Here is an 18,854-nt window from a genome sequence, read left to right on the forward strand (position 1 = left end):
TTGTGGTAATAAGCATTGTGTATTGGTTGAGGCAAACTAAAGCTAGATAACGGAAACGAAAAATCAGCAATTTACCATTTGTAAAGGGGCATAACTCTAGAACGGTAAAAGTGACGCCACCAAAATTCAAACTTGATCTGTGTTTTGTGGTAATAAGCATTGTGTATAAGTTTCATAATATTTGGTTGAGGCAAACTAAAGTTGAGAGAACGGAAACGAAAAATTCAGCAATTTTTCCATTTGTAAAGGGCATAACTCTAGAACGGTAAAAGTGACGCCACCAAAATTCAAACTTGATCTGTGTTTTGTGGTAATAAGCATTGTGTGCAAGTTTCATAACATTTTGTTGAGGCAAACTAAAGTTAGAGAACGGAAACCAATTTTGGGACTTACGGACGTACAGATGGATAAGGGGGCATAACCCCGCCATAAAAATGGCCATAACCGTAATGAAGCATGTTTAACATGAAAAATGGAGATGTGTAGTAATATAGTCAATCTGTAGACAAGAGAACATGCACTCGAAAAACATCCTGATGTTAACCCAAGACCATAAACTAAAGAAACGTACAGGAATATAGGCCAGACGACAGCCTCAAAATTAAACTTGATGAAAGTCAGTGACTTATCAAATTTTATGAGCCTAGCAATACAGCAAGCTTTTACGCTGCAAAGAATTAAACATATCTTTCCACCAATCTCTATGATTGGGACTCACTTGAATGCTTCATTAATGCATCAAATTTGGGAATAGTATATATATTATGTCCCAGATCAAATGCAGAGTCCTATGGACGCACGGCAATTAATTTGACAACTAAGTTTTGTTGTATTTGTCAAACTGTTCTTAGCGATGTAGAAAATGTTGATTTAGTTTCATACTGGTGATTATGTAGCATCTATACACTTTATTTCTCAGTAATTTAACATTGATGTTTACACTATGTTCATTGTTTCCTTTTTGATTTAATTTTGTCCCCCAAGTCACAACATGTTCACTTTGTTTTAACATATGTATAAGTAGTTGGTTCAATAGCATTATTATTTATTTTGTCATTTTTACCTCTCTGCATAGTCAGTAAAAAGTACATAAATTTGAACTAAAAAAACAGCAATAAAGGCGCTTTTCCTTTGTTTGTGTTTTTTGCTTTGCACATACTGATTTTGTGTCATGGATCGATATCCCATATCCTTTCTTCTTTATAAGACATTTTCTACTTCCCAAAAACTGCAGTTGCTTGTTTTTTTTTAAAAACAAACTTTCACAAATCAGAGACCTAAGACTGGAGTAAACAGTTTAAACACATTCATGTCATCTTTCATCGAGTAGCTGAGCATGAATAGTAGTAGGTAGATTCCATTTTCAAAATAGGGAGACACAACTGTGTATTAGTAAACGTGCGACGATGTGGATGCTCCAGCAAACACCAATATAAACAAGCTACACCAATCACTGCTGTGAACCAAATTTGGTATCAAAATGGACAGTGATGTGGAAAATAAGTGGAATAAGCAAATATATTTCAAACTCAGAGGCGGATTTAGGGGGGGGGGGATTTTGTTGGTTATTTTGGGAATCACTGAAGCATGAATGGAACGGGCCCCCTCTATGGCAGTCAGTGGGCCCCCTTGCTTATGAAAATTTCTGGATCCGCCACTGAAACTGGGGTCATCTTGATCTTGAAATAAGGTGTAAGCTTTTGCCAAGTATTGAAGGCTTTACCATGTTGTTAAGATGAGGAGCAGCAGTAAAAGTACTTTTCCTTAGTTTTTGGGTTTGTTAGATTTGTAATGGATTTTGTGTCATGAATTCATACACCATGTTCATCTTTTACCATTATGATAATACTTTTTGCAAGCAATATTTTAATGGCATCCTATAAAAGTGTCCTGTACAAATGTTACTGTAGGCAACCACCTCCTGTTTGAGAGCTTCACAATATTCCATTGGGCTTAATGTAATAGTCAGCTCGTCAACATGTTAGTAGTCAAAAGAAGAAAGCAAATCATATGTGTGATCAGATTTAATTTTTTTAATAAACAATGGTCTTAGTATGTAGAACTTGTAACAATAAAATAAAATATCACAATTGTTTTCAGGCATAAACATTATTCATATAACAACAACAAAGTTAGGCTAAGGACATCTGAAATTAAGTCTTAAAATGTTAAAAGCCCTGAGCAGTAGTTTCAATTTTCAATTTCATCTTTTTTATATGTTACATAGGATGATCCAGATTTAATTTCTTTCAAAACCACATTTATGATGATCACTGGTATGTATATATATCTAATTTTAGGTAGTGCAGAATTCAAAAATGCGCTCCGCCTGGAGCAGCTGGATACGACCGCAGAGGTCGAACTATGAACAGTTGGGGCAAGTATGGGCACAATATTCAAGCTTAATACAGCTCTGAATTTGGATAGTGCTTAAATATTTGACACATTATAGATTTCTGACACAGAATAAATGTGGTCAAATAACTGAAAAATTTTAAATGGGAATTTAATCTATTTAATGGTCCAATATCCAAAATCTAATTCCATGGTTAGATTCAGCATATAAAAAAAAACCATGAATTCAAACAAAGTTTAATTTTGGACCCTTTGGATCTTAATATAGACTAATTTGAAAACAGGGCCCAAAATTAAAAATCTGAATATTCAGCATATCATAGAACCACAAGAATTCAGTTTTTGACTTTAAATCAATCCTCATTGAAATTGGTTAAAAGATTTGTATTTATTTTCAATTGAAGATTTCTTGCTGTTGCACAATACTTAGTAAATCTGTTTACAAACTAAATATAATAATTTACACACCCTGTTTGGTGTGTATCTCCTGCCATATCAGTATTTTTTGTTTCTTTATATAGATCAGAAATAATTTATGTTAGAACCAGCTTAGAAATTATTAGAAAAGTCTTGTTTTTGGCCCCTATTTGGCCTCTAATTTCTTAACAATTAAAGCCACAACCCACAAAATCGACCCCAACCTTCTGCGTATGGTATGGAACCTTGTGGTACAATTTCATAGAGATCCATTGACTAATACTTAAGTATTTGTCCGGAAACCAGAAAAACCTTGTCCCCCCCCTTTTGTCCCTTGTTCCTGAACAGTTTGAGCCATAACCCCCAAAATCAAACCCAACCTTCCCTTTGAGGTATGAAACCTTGTGTTTCAATTTCATAGAGATCCATAGACAAATACCTAAGTAATTGTCCATTAACCAGAAAAACCTTGTTTTCCCCCCTTTTTTGCCCCTAATTCCTGAACGGTTTGGGCAATAACCCCCAAAGTCAATCCCAACTTTCCCTTTGTTGTATGGAACCTTGTGGTACAATTTCATAGAGATCCATACACTTATACACAAGTGATTGTCCGGAAACTAGAAAAATGCCTTTTTTGGCCCCTTTTTGACCCCTTATTCCTAAACAGTTGGGACCATGACCCCCAAAATCAATCCAACCTTCCTTTTGTGCTATTGAACCTAGTGGTTAAATTTCAAAGAGATTCATTCACTAATACTAAAGTTATTGTCTGGAAACCAAATGTCTTCGGATGACGATGACAACGACATGATAGCAATATATGATCTCAAATTTTTAGCGGTCTTATCAAAATTAATTTTAAATGTCTAATTTGGTATTAAAGTAATATAAAAATGGTCCCAAACTCTAACCTCAATTTTGTAAGTCCAACCAGTGCTTAAAATACTTGACCTCTCTTTTAAAGAAATACCTTTGTTTTATATATGTAGTCTTAAAATGAGTAGCGATATGACTTGAGACTTTGTATATATGTATCCTTTCTAGCATAACTAATGAAAATACATTTATTCCATTAGTAGAAATTTCATTAATTTGAATTAAGTACTCTAATCATTTGATGGAATTCATCCTTTTATACCTGAAGATGATACTAAAGCAATCTGAATACTATATTGGTCCATTTAATTATCTAAAGAATACTCGCTTGGCTAAAAGTCACTATTACAAAATTTTCTTCACTTTCAGAAATATATGAGTGCATATATAAAAATTTAGCCAAGAAAATCAATAATCAAACTTTACTTTATATCAAGAAATAATTGTTTATATTACTGAGACATGATGAAAATCACAGTAACTAAAACTCCAATTTTAATTTTGAATATTAAATTTCCTACATAACCTCAACATTGATTGTTTTGAGTAATCAAAAACATAATAAATTCAATGTAAATGTCAGTTGTTTGAGATACACAATAACATAGATACACATTAATTTTTAATCATTTTAGTAATGTTTTCTCAGACTAAATGGACACCAATTTCTTATACTTAAATGCAGACAACTCTAGAGAGAACTTGTGAACAAATCTTTAAGAGTCACCAGAAAAGCATCTTTATTTTGTCCACATATAAATTTATAAAGTCCTTTCATTCTTTCCAGATTATTTCCCCTTTTTGTTACACAAATAACACTGTCGTCTGCTAAATCAGAAAAATCATGCAAAAGTGCAAAGTCAAAGACATGACAACAGGATTCAGCTGTCATTAAATGCTTGGATAAAATTTGTAGAAGGAATGTTTGCAGTCTATATACGAGGTATTTAATAGCCAATGAAAAGACTTCCAAACAATGATAGACATTTTCAATAGATTTATCACAAACCAAAAAATGACCCGTTACATGACATTTGTCAGTACATTTATACAGGTAATGTATCAAATAGCGAAAGGCGTAAAATGTTGTATCTTCTATCACAATTTCATTTTTATTGGCCTCTAAAAATTTCCCATGAAGCATAGCAGTGAACAAAGGTGACGATTCTGATAGTAAGTTTCTACAACATATAAGTTTCTGGTTTTCAACTAAAAATACAACTTTATGTGACACCTCAGCGCAATCAAATTTACATGCCTCCAAATCAATGCTGATATCCATGTCTACCCCATTTAGACAATCTTCTGATTCAGGTACAACATCAACTATATTTAGACGATCTTCGGATTCATGCACAACATAGTCCTTTCTAAAACTTTTATCTTCACATTTCATCTGAAAATTGATCATCTTCCCAAGAAAAACCAAACCTTGAAGTGCTGCTTGGCATATAGAAGTATTAACTGTTAGATTCTGTAGAATATCAAAAATTTTCGTCAAAAAATGCATTCTTCTGAAGTAGTGTCCATGCATGCCTCTCAACCTGTAAAGTATTAATTTTTTAAAATCAAAATATACAAATTTTGTTATTATTGTTATAGATTTATTAAGTTTTTTTTTCTAATTAAAAGCTCACATTGATAAAAAAAAAGAAATATTCTGCTTGACACATTTGATAAAAGATAATAAATATTGCTGATATTTTCTGGCACTCCTAGTTAAGGCATCAAAGTAGATTCAATATACGGAGCTGAATTAAAATGAAATTATGTTCATTGTGCCAACTCTTTGTGTGCAGTATTACTTGTAAAGTATTAAAATGTATTTTTTTATAAATATAAGGAATAAATTGGTGACTCATACATGTATATCTGAATGTGTACTGATGCTTTCAAAGGTGTAAAAAGGATGTAATTTAGCATCAAATTCAATGGAAATCAGTTATTTCAATCTACAAATGAAAAAAATGAATCAGAATTCTATCAAATTTTCAAAGACAAAAACTAAAAAATGCACCAAATGATATAATTGAAATAAGCAGTACCATAAAAATCTTACCATAAAATATACAGCACATCTACAGCTAACCATTCTCTAATAATGTCTGGATATCTGTACACCAAACGTTCAACTTCACCTCTACCAAAATGACTGTCTGCCTGGATACACAGATCTTGCAATAAAGTCAAACCAACTTGTGCTTTAAAATAGGACTTTTCTTCTTCTGATGTCATGACATTTTTTCCTCGGTCTGCAGCAGATCTTTTTCTTTCATTTTTATCACTTGGAATGCTTTCAGAAATTTTAGTTAGATTATCAAGAAAAGAATACTGTGAATTATTTCTGTAACCATAGTGATCAGATCCTGATGATTTTCTTCTGTCAGTACATCTCTTTACCTGTGATGTTTGAAGAATGCAGTTGTCAGTTTTAGAGAGCTTATTTATTTCATCTTCGTATTTGTACAGACATAACTTGTAATAAACCAACATACTAAAGTTCATTTTCAGTAACTTCTCAAAACATAGAGGGTTTTTAGCAAGCCTGGATAGAATTCTGGCTGCTCTTGGTTGTGGATTATCAACTTTGTGTAAATAATCCAATAGGCAACAGACAATTTCTATGGTAACTATGTGCTGACTTGGATCATTCATTTGTGACACACGTGACAGTAATATCAATATTTGATTTTCAATTTCTTTAACATGTCTGGACGATCTCAGATCTGACTCAAAAGAATCAAGTTTTCTTCTTTTTGACGGGTTTTCTACATTAATGTCACTTCTATCATCTGTCATCTTAGTCCTTTTTGTCTGTACATGTGTCTCCATATTGTTTGTATCATTCTGCTTTATACTATCCCCATTTACATTGGGCATTTGTTCAATAGTTGTCTCCCATTCTTGTTTCTCTACTGTTTGATCAATTTTATCAACAGTGTGTTTGATTTCATTCATATCTAATGTCTCTTCCATCTTTATTTGTGTGATATTATCCAACAACAAAACATCACATTGTTTTTCCTTTGATTTGTCAATTTTATTTCTAGAATTTTCATCTTCTAATTCATCATCCTCAGATTCACAACTTGAAAATTCTGCTTCATCTTGCTGAAATGGTACAGGTGATGACGCCATAGGACTTTCACATTTTTCTGGACTTCCACAAGAGTATGGAATACTACAAACCATGCCATAGTTTGGATCTTTATTAACCGTTGAAACTGAAAACCAATTTTCTGGAGTACTTTCAGCAACACTCCATGATGAACAACCGGGACTACTAAATGAGAATTTGGATGGACTTAATGAATACTGATTAGAATTTGTGGGACTTTCTCCACTACTTTCAGAGTTACTTTTTGGTGAATAATATGAAACAGTACTTAGGGGACTGTATTCTGACAATTCTGTATCGTTCTTCACAAATACCTGTTTACATTTTTCACCTTTGGTATATTGGTCAATATCCCACGAGGAATGTGGAATGTATGATGGACTGTCCATGCTGTAAACAACAGATTTACGTTTTTCTTCTTTTTCCTCCACCTTGTCTAGCTGAACCTTTGCCTTCATTTTCTTTTCTGTTACATTTCCGTTGCATCTGGAGTCAACTTGATGTGGAAACTGATACAGTTTCTTGAACATTTCTTGCTCTTTTAACATTTCCTCATTCATTTGGTCTTTACTGATGAAAGTTGGAATCAGATCTTCTGCTTGGCAGACGACACTTTCAAACTTGGCAACTCTTTGCAAATGACTGACCAGAACTTTAATCAAACCATGTTCAAGTAAAACTGAAATACTTGGATCATCATATAGAAAGCATTGTAAAGCACTGATGACTTTATCGTGTAGCACACTGTATTCATCCTTGTAAAGACATTCTAAAAATAACTGCAAAATTTCATTGTCACGTATTTTTATTCGATTGACACCATCTTTACAACACATGCAAAGAATATTTAGCAATGTATTTTTGTCAATACCATTTTTTTTATCATGAAAAATATCAAGAATTATTTTTATTCCTCCAGCTGATCCCAAGCCCGCTCGGAAATTAGGCTGGTTTGAAAGTCTGTTTATCACTGTAATGGACTGGTTGACTATAGTACTATCACTGTGAAGCATTAGGGACAGTATGTCCGGCAGGGCACCAGAACTAACAATCTGACTGGCAAAACCTACAGAACAACTGAAAAAAAAATGTAAAAGTATTAAACATTTTTCATTATTTTCATGGAAAAAAGTAGATTTCAAAGCATATTAAAATAAACACTCACTGTCATTTGAGGTAATTAGTGTTTTGATGCTAGTTAGTCAACCCTATCTATTTTCACAGAAAGTATATTAACTTGACTGACGAAAAATCAGACTGATTAAAAAAAAAAGTCAGAATGAAGATGTAACAATATTTATTGGAAAAATTAATAATATTAAAATATAATGACTGTGTGGTAGCAGATGTATATCAATCTGTTGAAAACTTTATGACACAATATACATGTGCTATCTTGTTCATATAAAAACAATTCTGCACTACACATGTAGTTTCTTTGCAGGAAAATTTGATGACAACCACAGCCACTTTTAGAATTCCTTGTGTGAGACAAGAAATAAAATTTGGGAACAGTTCTTTTTCAGTGGTACTGTTACTTCTCCATCAATCTATAGGAATCTTACCTTACAGCAGAAATCTCATGAATAGTTCTTAATATAGAATGCTTAACTTCTTCCTCTGAATCACTGAGATGTTTTGCTAGATACAGAACAACATCATCTAATAGAAGCTTCTCCATCTGTCTGTTGTTACTAACAAGCAACCTAAAATTCAGTTAAAAATACATGTACTAATCTTTCTTTTTTTAAGCAGTATAATTAAGTGGAATACACCAAAAAATCTATGTGAATGTAGTTTTACTTTGTATATTCAATTCATTCATATTTTCTGATATCTGACATATGGACAAAAAAAAACCCACTATAAACAAGAAAAATTGTTAATAGGACACCATGCCCTGCTAGCACTATTAAATTTCAATGTTAAGTAACTGCCTTTATAAATTGATCCAAATTGAATTTGGTATACCACTTTTAGCACTCTTGGCTATATTGTGTTGGCTAATTACATAGTGTCCGACTGACATGTATACATTGCAATGATTCTATACTACAAACTTTAAAAAAAAATCACTTGACAAAAAACTAAAGAATATTTCATTGTAATTCTATTATTAAACTGTTTTCAGAATCAAATGCATATTACTTTTTAAGTCAATAATAAAAGATGTTTCTCAAAATTTGGGATATTTTTAAAAACATTTTAACAAAAAATATGCTAAAACCTATTTTTTTTCCTAATTTTTGGCATCTGCAATCAATTTAGATTACCTTTTTAAACCTTCAATTAAATTTTCATAAAAAGATGTTAGTGAATTTATAACTCAAATATAACTGTTTTATTGCCAATCCATTCCAGAATTTTCACAAAAAATGAAGTTTTTATATTAGGAATCAATTGTGAATACTATATACATTGTATCAATTTTTTTTAAAAATTCTTTCACAAAAATTGTGATTTCTGAATTTATTTAACAACTTTTGTCCAAATTTTACAAAAAACAAAATGGATTTTCTTTTATAGGTTTTAACACTGCATAAAAATTATGGAAATAATAGTTTGATGAAATTTAGCTAATCATACAACAAGTAAGTGCTGATGGACAGAGAGACAGGCAGACAGATAGACAGACAGAAAGATTACTATAGTCCTAGTCTGTGGCTCCCTAAGAAATATATTTATTTTATCTATTATTGTACCTTACTGTTCTGCTGTATGTCAGAATATTTTCTTTGGTTTTTGTAGATTGTAGTAGTTTTCCCAGGGTTTCTGCAGCATCTGCCTTAAGAATAATAACAATATTTTCCTTTGTTAAAGCCAAGTTTGCCAGGGTCCTGGAACATCTATTTTGTATACTTTCTGTCTTCGATTCACCAAAAACATGTGCTAAAAAAGAGAAGTAAAAGGAATTTCATTACATATTCATGGTAAAGAGTTATTTTAAGAAAAATCCATACTTATGTTGTGCTGTAACACCACTGTCCCAGGTTAGGGGAGGGTTGAGCGCTAACAAACATGTTTAACCTCGCCACATTCTTTATGTGCCTGTCCCAAGTCAGGAGCCTGTAGTTCAGTGGTAGTCGTTGGTTCATATAAAAAGAAGATGTGGTATGATTGCCAATGAGACAACTCTCTACGATAGACCAAATGACACAGAAATTAACAACTATAGGTCACCGTACGGCCTTCAACAATGAGCAAAGCCCATACCACATAGTCAGCTATAAAAAGCCCCGAAATGACAAATGTAAAACAATTCAAACGTGAAAACTAACGGCCTAATTTATGTACAAAATAATGAACGAAAAACAAATATGAAACACAGCAACCAAAGACAACCACTGAATTACAGGTTCCTGACTTTGGACAGGCACATACAGAGTGTGGCGGGGTTAAACTAGTTTGAAGGCGCCAACCCTCCCCCTAACCTGGGACAGTGGTGTAACAGTACAACATAACAACAAACTATAGTAAAATGCTCCGCAGGGCGCAGCTTGATACGACCGCAGAGGTCGAACCCTGAACAGTTGGGGCAAGTATCGACACAACATTCAAGCTTGATACAGCTCTGAATTTGGATTGTGATTAAATATTTGACACAGCATAGGTTTCTGACACAGAATGAATGTGGTCTAAGAACTTAAAAATTTTAAATTGGACATTCACCTATTATGGTCCAATATCCAAAATCTAAATACATGGTTAGATTCAGCATATCAAAGAACCCCAAGAATTCAATTTTTGATGAAATCAAACAAAGTTTAATTTTGGACCCTTTTGACCTCAATGTGGACAAAGTTGATAACGGGGCCCAAAAATAAAAAATCTAAATACATGGTTAGATTCAGCATATCAAAGAACCCCATATATTCAATTTTTGTTGAAATCAAACAAAGTTTAATTTTGGACCCCGATTTGGACCAACTTGAAAACTGGGCCCATAATCAAAAATCTAAATACATGTTTAGATTCAGCATATCAAAGAACCCTAAAAATTCAATTTTTGTTAAAATCAAACTAAGTTTAATTTTGGACCCTTTGGACCTTAATGTAGACCAATTTGAAAACGGAACCAAAAATTAAGAATCTAAATACACGGTTAGATTCGGCATATCAAAGAACCCTAATAATTCAATTTTTGATGAAATCAAACAAAGTTAAATTTTGGACCCTTTGGACCTCAATGTGGACTAATTTAAAAACGGGGCCCAAAATCCAAAAACTTAATACACGGTTAGATTCAGCATATTAAAGAACCCCAAGAATTCAAGAATAAAACCCCATTGAAATTGATCAAGAAATAAGCAATTTATACGAAGTATCTTCTTTTGCACAATACTGTGCAATTGAATATTTCTTGCTAGTGCGCAATACTGTACAATTGACAATTTCTTGCTATTGCGCAATATTGTGCTATTTGATATTTCTTGCTATTGCGCAATACTGTGCAATTGAAGATTTCTTGCTATTGCGCAATACTGTGCAATTGAAGATTTCTTGCTATTGTGCAATACTTATTATATAATAATTTACACATCCTGTTTGGTGTGTATCTCCTACCATATCATTATTATTTGCTTTTAAATATAAATCAGAAATAACCAACTTAAAATGGAAAATTTTAAAAGAAAAAAAAAAGGAAAAAAAGAAAAAAAAAGAAAAAAAAAAAATCCCCCCCCTAGGTGGTATAGTACCTTGCAGTACAATTTCAGAGAGATCCATACACTTGAACACAAGTTATTGTCTGGAAACTAGAAAAATGCTTATTTTTGGCCCCTTTTTGGCCCCCAATTCCTAAACGTTTCGGGCAATTACCCCCAAACTCTATTCCAGCTTTCCCTTTGTGATATGGAACCTTGTGGTACAATTTCAGAAATATCCAAACACTTACACACAAGTTATTGTCATGAAACTAGAAAAATGCTTGTTTTTTGCCCCTTTTTTGGCCCCTATTTCCTAATATTTTGAGGCAATTACCCCCAAAATCAATCACAGCCTTCCCTTTGTGATATGGAACCTTGTGGTACAATGTCAGAGAGATCCATACACTTACACACAAGTTATTGTCTGGAAGTTACAAAAATGCTTATTTTTGGCCCCTTTTTGGCCCCTAATTCCTTAACTGTTGGTACCATAACCCCCAAAATCAATCCCAACCTTCCTTTCGTGGTATTGAACCTTATGGTAAAATTTCATGGAGATCCATTTACTTAAACTAAAGTTAGAGTGCGAAAACCAATGTGTTTCCGGACGACGCCGGACGACGCCGGAGACGACGCCAACATCATACCAATATACGACCCAAAAATTTTTAATTTTTGCGGTCGTATAAAAATCAGTTGAAAAAGGCACAACTCATCAGATGGATACAAATAGAAATACATCCAACAAAAACACAAAGTGGAAGTGGACGGGTACTTGTACATCCCATCTCATGTTTGTCATATTTGTTTTTCTTAAATTGTTTTCTTATAAATTAGGCCGTTAGTTTTCTCAATTGAATTGTTTCATATTTTTCATATCAGGGCCTTTTATAGCTGACTATACAGTATGGGGTTTCCTCATTGTTGAAGGCTGTACGGTTGCCTATAATTGCATACATTCATTTCATTTGAACTTGGGTGGATAGTTGTCTCATTGGCAATCATACCACATCTCCTTATTTTTATATTGTGTGTACTGATAGAAATGCAATACTCAAAAGAAAAACAGCAGTGTTCTTACTCTTAAGCATACATGCCAACCTTTTTTTGTATGAAATGACATGTTTTTAATGTTTCACCACATAGAAAAAAAAATTCAGAGTTAACAAAAAATTGTACATATTCGGTAGGGTTGGCATGCACAATAAAATGTATGCCTGAGATTGGCATTTGCAAACAATAGATACGAGTTTCAGTTTGTGTACATCATTACCAAGACTTGATTAGACAATCTTTGAGCTTTGAGTTTCAAATTCAAAAGGCCACGACAGAGGGGCTTGGCCAAGCAATCTCCATGGAAATAAGATGTGCCAATGCTGATACAAATGCATAACAAATGCCCTTGACTTTTCATTAGTAGCTCGCCATAAACTGACCTAATGAAATCTTCAACTGCTTGACACAGCTTGCCTTGGTTTCGCCTCTCCACATTTTTTCAATTAAAACTTGTGCTTCATATTCAACACAGAACTAAACTTACTTGTTTTAGGTAACCTACAGAACATACAAGAAGCTAAAATATATACTGTCATATCAATTTTTCCAATCCATACCTATAATTTCTATGCCACTGGATCTTCTGACCTGAATAAGAAATAAAATTTTAAATCATATTATTGCCTTTACAAGAAATATAGAGAGTCAACATTAAAATATCTCTTAGAGACCTTTGCTTTAAACATTTATATAAACAGGTTGCATCGAGTGAACCAACACCTTCTAACGGTACAGGCTGGTAGAGAGTAATCAGGATGGATACCCGGAGGTATGCTGTGGTTGTCTTAAAACCTCAGGAAAATAATGCTACACAAAGACAACAACATCGTAGATTACTGCAAGGAAAATCTTTATTTTGATCTACATGTTTCGCCACTTACGGTGGCGTCTTCAGGACAATTTAAACATAGAAAACAAATACTGAAGTACATAAAATGCGGTGCATATGGGGTTACAAAGGTTAACAAGACGTAACGTCACAATAATTGATTTGACAACTTTAAAATGAAAGTGAAAGTAAAAGTTAATAATGCATTGTCAGTGTCTTTTCCAAAATGGACAACACCTCACAGGACATTCCGTACCATTCCAAAAGGCTTCACACATTACATGATACAGTACTATAAATGTTTTCATATCACTATGCTTCTTTTGTCTAACTTAATGAATCAATAAGGGAAATTCTGACAGTCTAATAATATTTGAAAGGTCATATGGAACGTTAGTTTTTCATTAAAACATGCACAGAAATTTCCAACACTTCCATTGAGATTAATGGGGTCAAACTTTGAGGGCTCATATATTTGTAAAAAATGTTCAAAATGGTCTGAAATTATCAGCATTCCTATTTTAAAGGATGTTGAATTAATTAAAGAATTATGATACAAATTTGGGGGGTAAATTTTTTTGCTTGGGAAACATAAGATTCTTTCTTATGTAATCAATTATGCCATCAGATTCAATATTTCGTCAATTTATATGTCTTTTAACTAGACCATGTGCAAATTTTTGACCCCTTCCCTCTAAGTTTACCAACAGTGTAGCTGTCTGAAATTTGACAAACATAACTATTTATCTATCATATAGTTTTCAAGATAATAGGCAAAAAATGCCATTATTTTGAAAAATTATCATTGAAAGGCAATAACTCCAATAACGAGTCAACTGAAGATTTCAGCAATGTCACATTATGTGGCTTATTTGTAGATCTTGTCCTGCTGATCGTTTTTTTTTTTGCTATCTAAAAATTCTATCTATCTATTTCAATTATCAAAATAATAGACAAAAATGTCAAAAAATGGGAAAAATCATCATTGAAGGGCAATAACTTCAATAAGGAGTCAACTGACAATTTTGGTCATGTTAACTTATTTGAAGATCTTGTCTTGTTGATTATTTTGGCTATTTATAGTTTCTATCTATCTATTATAGTTTTTAAAGGGGCATTAGCTACGAGATATAGAAAAAAATAAAATATGATTTTTTTGTTCAATCATTAATGAAAGTGAAATAGTGATATAATAATTTGCTTTTAGCAGCCAGTTTAGTTCAGTTTTGTCAAAATAAGCAAAGAAACATCGCTAATGAATTATTCACTTGCAGGTGAATAATTGGACCTCATTAAATCCGTATTCATGTGAACTTCAATTGAACCCCTTAGCTAGAGATGGGTTACGCATGGACTAGGCGTGTTCAGCTATTAAAAAGAAAAGAATGTCAACATTGAAAGCGAAACAAGGGTAAACCATTTGGTTGACTGATTCGATCTACAAAAACTAATTGTTATATAGGTAAAAACGATTATTAACATATTTTTTAAACCTATAATATGAAATCAAACAGACCTAGAAAAATCCAATTGCATGAGTTTGCTATCTATTTATATCTATGTTTATGTTTATATCTGGTTATATGACCGTCAGCAGTCTTCGGAGGTCACCTCAATGGTTAATTAGATGGCATCTAGACTAAAATACACACGAAATGCTGATACATATTATCAAGGCCATGCATTGTAAATTATTCATTTTAGACTTTTTATTATTTGGATATACGTTTTAGTATGTTATAGATCAAATATGAGAATTAGAGTCAAATCGGTGAACATGAATTTGAAAAGCAAGCAATTAGTAAAAATGGTAATCAAAGAGCAATAACTCCAATAAGGAGTCTTTCAACAATTTCAGCCATTAGATTTAATTGTAGATTTTGTCTTGATGATCACTTTTCAGGAAATAAGATTCTTTCGGTCTACTATAGTTTTCAAAATAATCAATCAGCAAAAATGAAAAAAAAATGGTAAAATTTTGACATTTATGTGCAATAACTCCTAAATGAAGTCATCTGACAGTTTGACGTACATAGACAGCAGATAGATCTGACAACATTCTAAACATTTCTCTATTCAAAGTGATTTTTAAATTAATAAACAAAACTTGCATTTTACCCCTATGTTCTATTTTTAGCCATGTAGACCATCTTGGTTGGCAGGTGGGGTCATCAGACACATTTCTAAAAGTAGATACCCTAATGATGATTGTGACCAAGTTTGATTAAATTTGGCCCAGTAGTTTCAGAGAAGATTTTTGTAAGATATTAATCAAAAACGTCATTAACATGATTAAAGGGCAATGACTCCAATAAGGAGTCATCTGACAATTTCGCCAATTTGACTTATAAGTAAGTCTTGTCTTTCTGATATTTTTTTCTTACTAAAGTTTCTCTCTATCTATCATAGTTACCAGTTTTCAAGATAATGCCTGCCATATTGTTTGGCAGGTGGGTTGATCGGACACATTTTTTAAAACAAGATACACTAATGATGATTGTGGCCAAGTAGTTTAAGAGGTGAAGATATTTGTAAAAGTTAACGACAACAGACGACGATGACAGACGCCAAGTGATGTGAAAAGCTCACTTGGTCTTCCGTCCAGGTGAGCTAAAAATGTAGTTTTCTTTGTAATAACAGAATTTTCATTATAAAATTAAGTCATTATTAAAGTGAAGACTCAGATTGTAAAAAGGAATTCATTTTGAAGAAGATAGCTAGCTGTTATAAAGTGATAAGGGAAAAACTTGATGTAATAGACCACTTTCAAGTTCGTTGCATTTCATTCAAAAACTTTTGTTTTAGTGAACATCATTCGTGCGTTTAGGGGCATCGTCACTTCCTTCCCTTGTTGAGCAAGAAGTTGAAAAAATATGATGCTTTATTGCACGAATTATTCGGAAAATTAAATTCTTACAATTGATAATCAGCACTGTTGTCATTAGGGAATTGTGATTAACAATGATTAAGTACCTACGGAACAACAATTATTTTTAATTTGTCTTGCATAATGACAATAGTGCAGGGATACAGGCGATCCCCTCTATCTGGTAAATGACATCATAAAGGCGCGCATAATTGAATGAAGAACTTTTCTGGTGAAGGACATAACTTGAAAGTGCTCTATTTACTCACTAAGAACAGAGACATATAGGTACAATGTAATACGAATATGTGTGTGTGCTAATGAAATTGACTAAGAATACTTTTCAGAATGTATTATCTTCTAATTCTACTTCTTCAGGTGCACAAAACTGCTGGATACTGAAGATTACCTGTTGTTGTGCATAGGTGGTGTTTACCAATTTATCTTGTAAATGCCAAAAATTTGAATATGTGCATGTATATTACAGTTAAGTGTTTAAATGAACAGTATTTACATTTGGTATTTATTTTAAATGTGTTAACAGAGAACACCTTGTGTAAGGTTAATTTAAATAAATATGATGTCTTGAAAGTCTATTTCAATTTTTTTCTGGGACTCCTTCCTGCAACAAGGTGTGCTCTGAAGCTGTCAACTGTGTTTGACTGTATTGTAGCTACTAGTAGCATGTTCCAATGAAATACCATTTATATGTTTTCTTTGTAGTTCATACATGTATATGTCTGTAAGTATTTGGGTATTTTTTTCCTGTTCTGCTGTCGGTTGGTAATAGTATTTCAGTTGGTATGGTAACATAAACAAGGCTGTGATTAGTGTGATTGACTTTATAAAATACTATTTTCAAGTTGTTGTTATGTTGATATAGGTATTGTTAGTTGTTTATCATATTTGTAACACTATTGGTGTTTTGGTAGTTATTACAAATGTACCTATATAGGTGCTGGTCTCTTTGACTTTGGTGATAACTATTTCTTCTTATTTTATATTTAGTAGGTATATTTATTTATTAACATATTCATCCTCGTTCAAAGGTAAGTCAAATATATAATTAAAGACCAAAAATATTAAGTTGTATTTATGGTATTTTTAATTTGTTCTGTAGTCTTTGGTAGTGTGAGGTGGTGAAGCTACCAACTGACTGCTCAATACTGTCATAACCACAGAGTGTATTTTACCATATTTCTGGCATCATTATCCATACATAAATTTCCCAGTGTACTTAAAATGACATCAACACTCTTGTTATCAGTATCACTTTTCTGTAGTATTTGAAGAATCTTCGGGATACCTCCGTTTTTCAACAGATAGCTTATCCCTTCTTTGGTTTTCAGCACATTTTTACGGATTTCAACAAGACAGTTAAATACTCCGTTTTCTGAAGAATTGTCCAGTTTCAATATGAGTTTCTGGATTGTTTTTCTTGCTTTTTGGTCCATGACTATTGTAAATGGGCAAATGGGGAGGATATTTCATGAGGCAGCAGTTTTTTGTTGATCTTCGGTTTTTTCATTGATTATCTCCCCTACCAAGATCTGACATAAGCCCAAAAAATTACCTATATTAAACCATAGAAAGAACGTAATTGTAAAAAAATCATTCTAAAAAGCTTATCATCTCAAAGTTCATAGTGATTATATATTGAAATGTGTAGGGTTTATGCATGCCAGTTTCATGTTTGCAGAATAGTCCTTTGCATATCAAAATTAATTTATTTGCAGATCCTCATCCTTATCAGAGACATATATGTGTATATATGTCTCTGTCCTTATACATGTATATACTTTATTTTTAGTAAATATTCTTTCATATTTTAACTTATTTAATGCATTCTAACTATTTCACATACAATATCACAATAATAGTAGTTTATCAATGGTGCCCCTCTATTCTTATTTTCCACAGGCACTTGTCTCTGAAAAAATACTTATATTAAAGTATATAGGTATTTTTTTTTTCAGACAAGTGCCTGTTATTTTCCACAAAATAAGAATAGAGATTGAAAAACATGATATATCAGGTGCAGATCCAGCCATTTTGAAAAGAGGAATGACCTCTGAATGTATAAAACAAGTACATCACTGAAGCATTTCAAAATATAATAAATGAGCACCTATATGTTTATACAGTTTCTCATATGTGAACTTGATTAATGTAAGCTTACAGAAGGTGGTTGATAGGATACCATTTATGAGAGCCTGACAAACTCTCACCGTGACTGGCCTTATTGTACACAGTGTGGTGATGCTAGAACAATGTAAATGACATTGTCATCGTTTCATGACATTGTCCTTTAATTTACTACACTATGGTGCCTGTCTGATTCAAAACATTGATTTTTACAAATCACTTTCCAGGATAAAATCAAGTAATACATCATATTTCCTTAAAGATGTTATTGTTCAAAGCACTCTTGCCTGCTTTGTCTCTTCTACAACAATTGTTCTTCAGACCAAAATTATCAGATTCTGTTCTTTTCAATTGCGTCAAACCCACTTAGAGAGATGTCACAAAATGTTTCTCTAAAGAAAATGAGAAAAGATTTCAGACATACAGCTGCTGTTAAAAAGTTCAGCTTTCTATCAATTTAACAGAATGTGAATAGCAGTGCATAGAAAGTAACAATACTGTCTCTTTTCGAATCTATCCAAAACCAATATGGAAAACTATCTAATC

At 32.6% G+C, this 18,854-nt stretch overlaps 1 protein-coding gene across 1 annotated transcript; it reads right to left on the reverse strand.

The window, feature by feature from the left end:
- Positions 1-2,009: 2,009 nt before the first annotated feature.
- Positions 2,010-18,546, reverse strand: LOC127698641 (uncharacterized). The gene is made up of 6 exons (XM_052202208.1): positions 17,357-18,546; positions 13,026-13,056; positions 9,469-9,655; positions 8,332-8,472; positions 5,708-7,843; positions 2,010-5,192 (listed from the first exon to the last, which is right to left on the reverse strand). Exons 1-6 carry the CDS (start codon positions 17,615-17,617, stop codon positions 4,340-4,342), a joined length of 3,609 nt encoding a protein of 1,202 aa, XP_052058168.1. The 5' UTR covers positions 17,618-18,546; the 3' UTR covers positions 2,010-4,339.
- Positions 18,547-18,854: the final 308 nt, after the last annotated feature.

The sequence above is a fragment of the Mytilus californianus genome, unplaced genomic scaffold, assembly GCF_021869535.1.
Source record: "Mytilus californianus isolate M0D057914Y unplaced genomic scaffold, xbMytCali1.0.p SCAF_4, whole genome shotgun sequence".
Taxonomy (NCBI): Eukaryota; Metazoa; Mollusca; class Bivalvia; order Mytilida; family Mytilidae; genus Mytilus; species Mytilus californianus.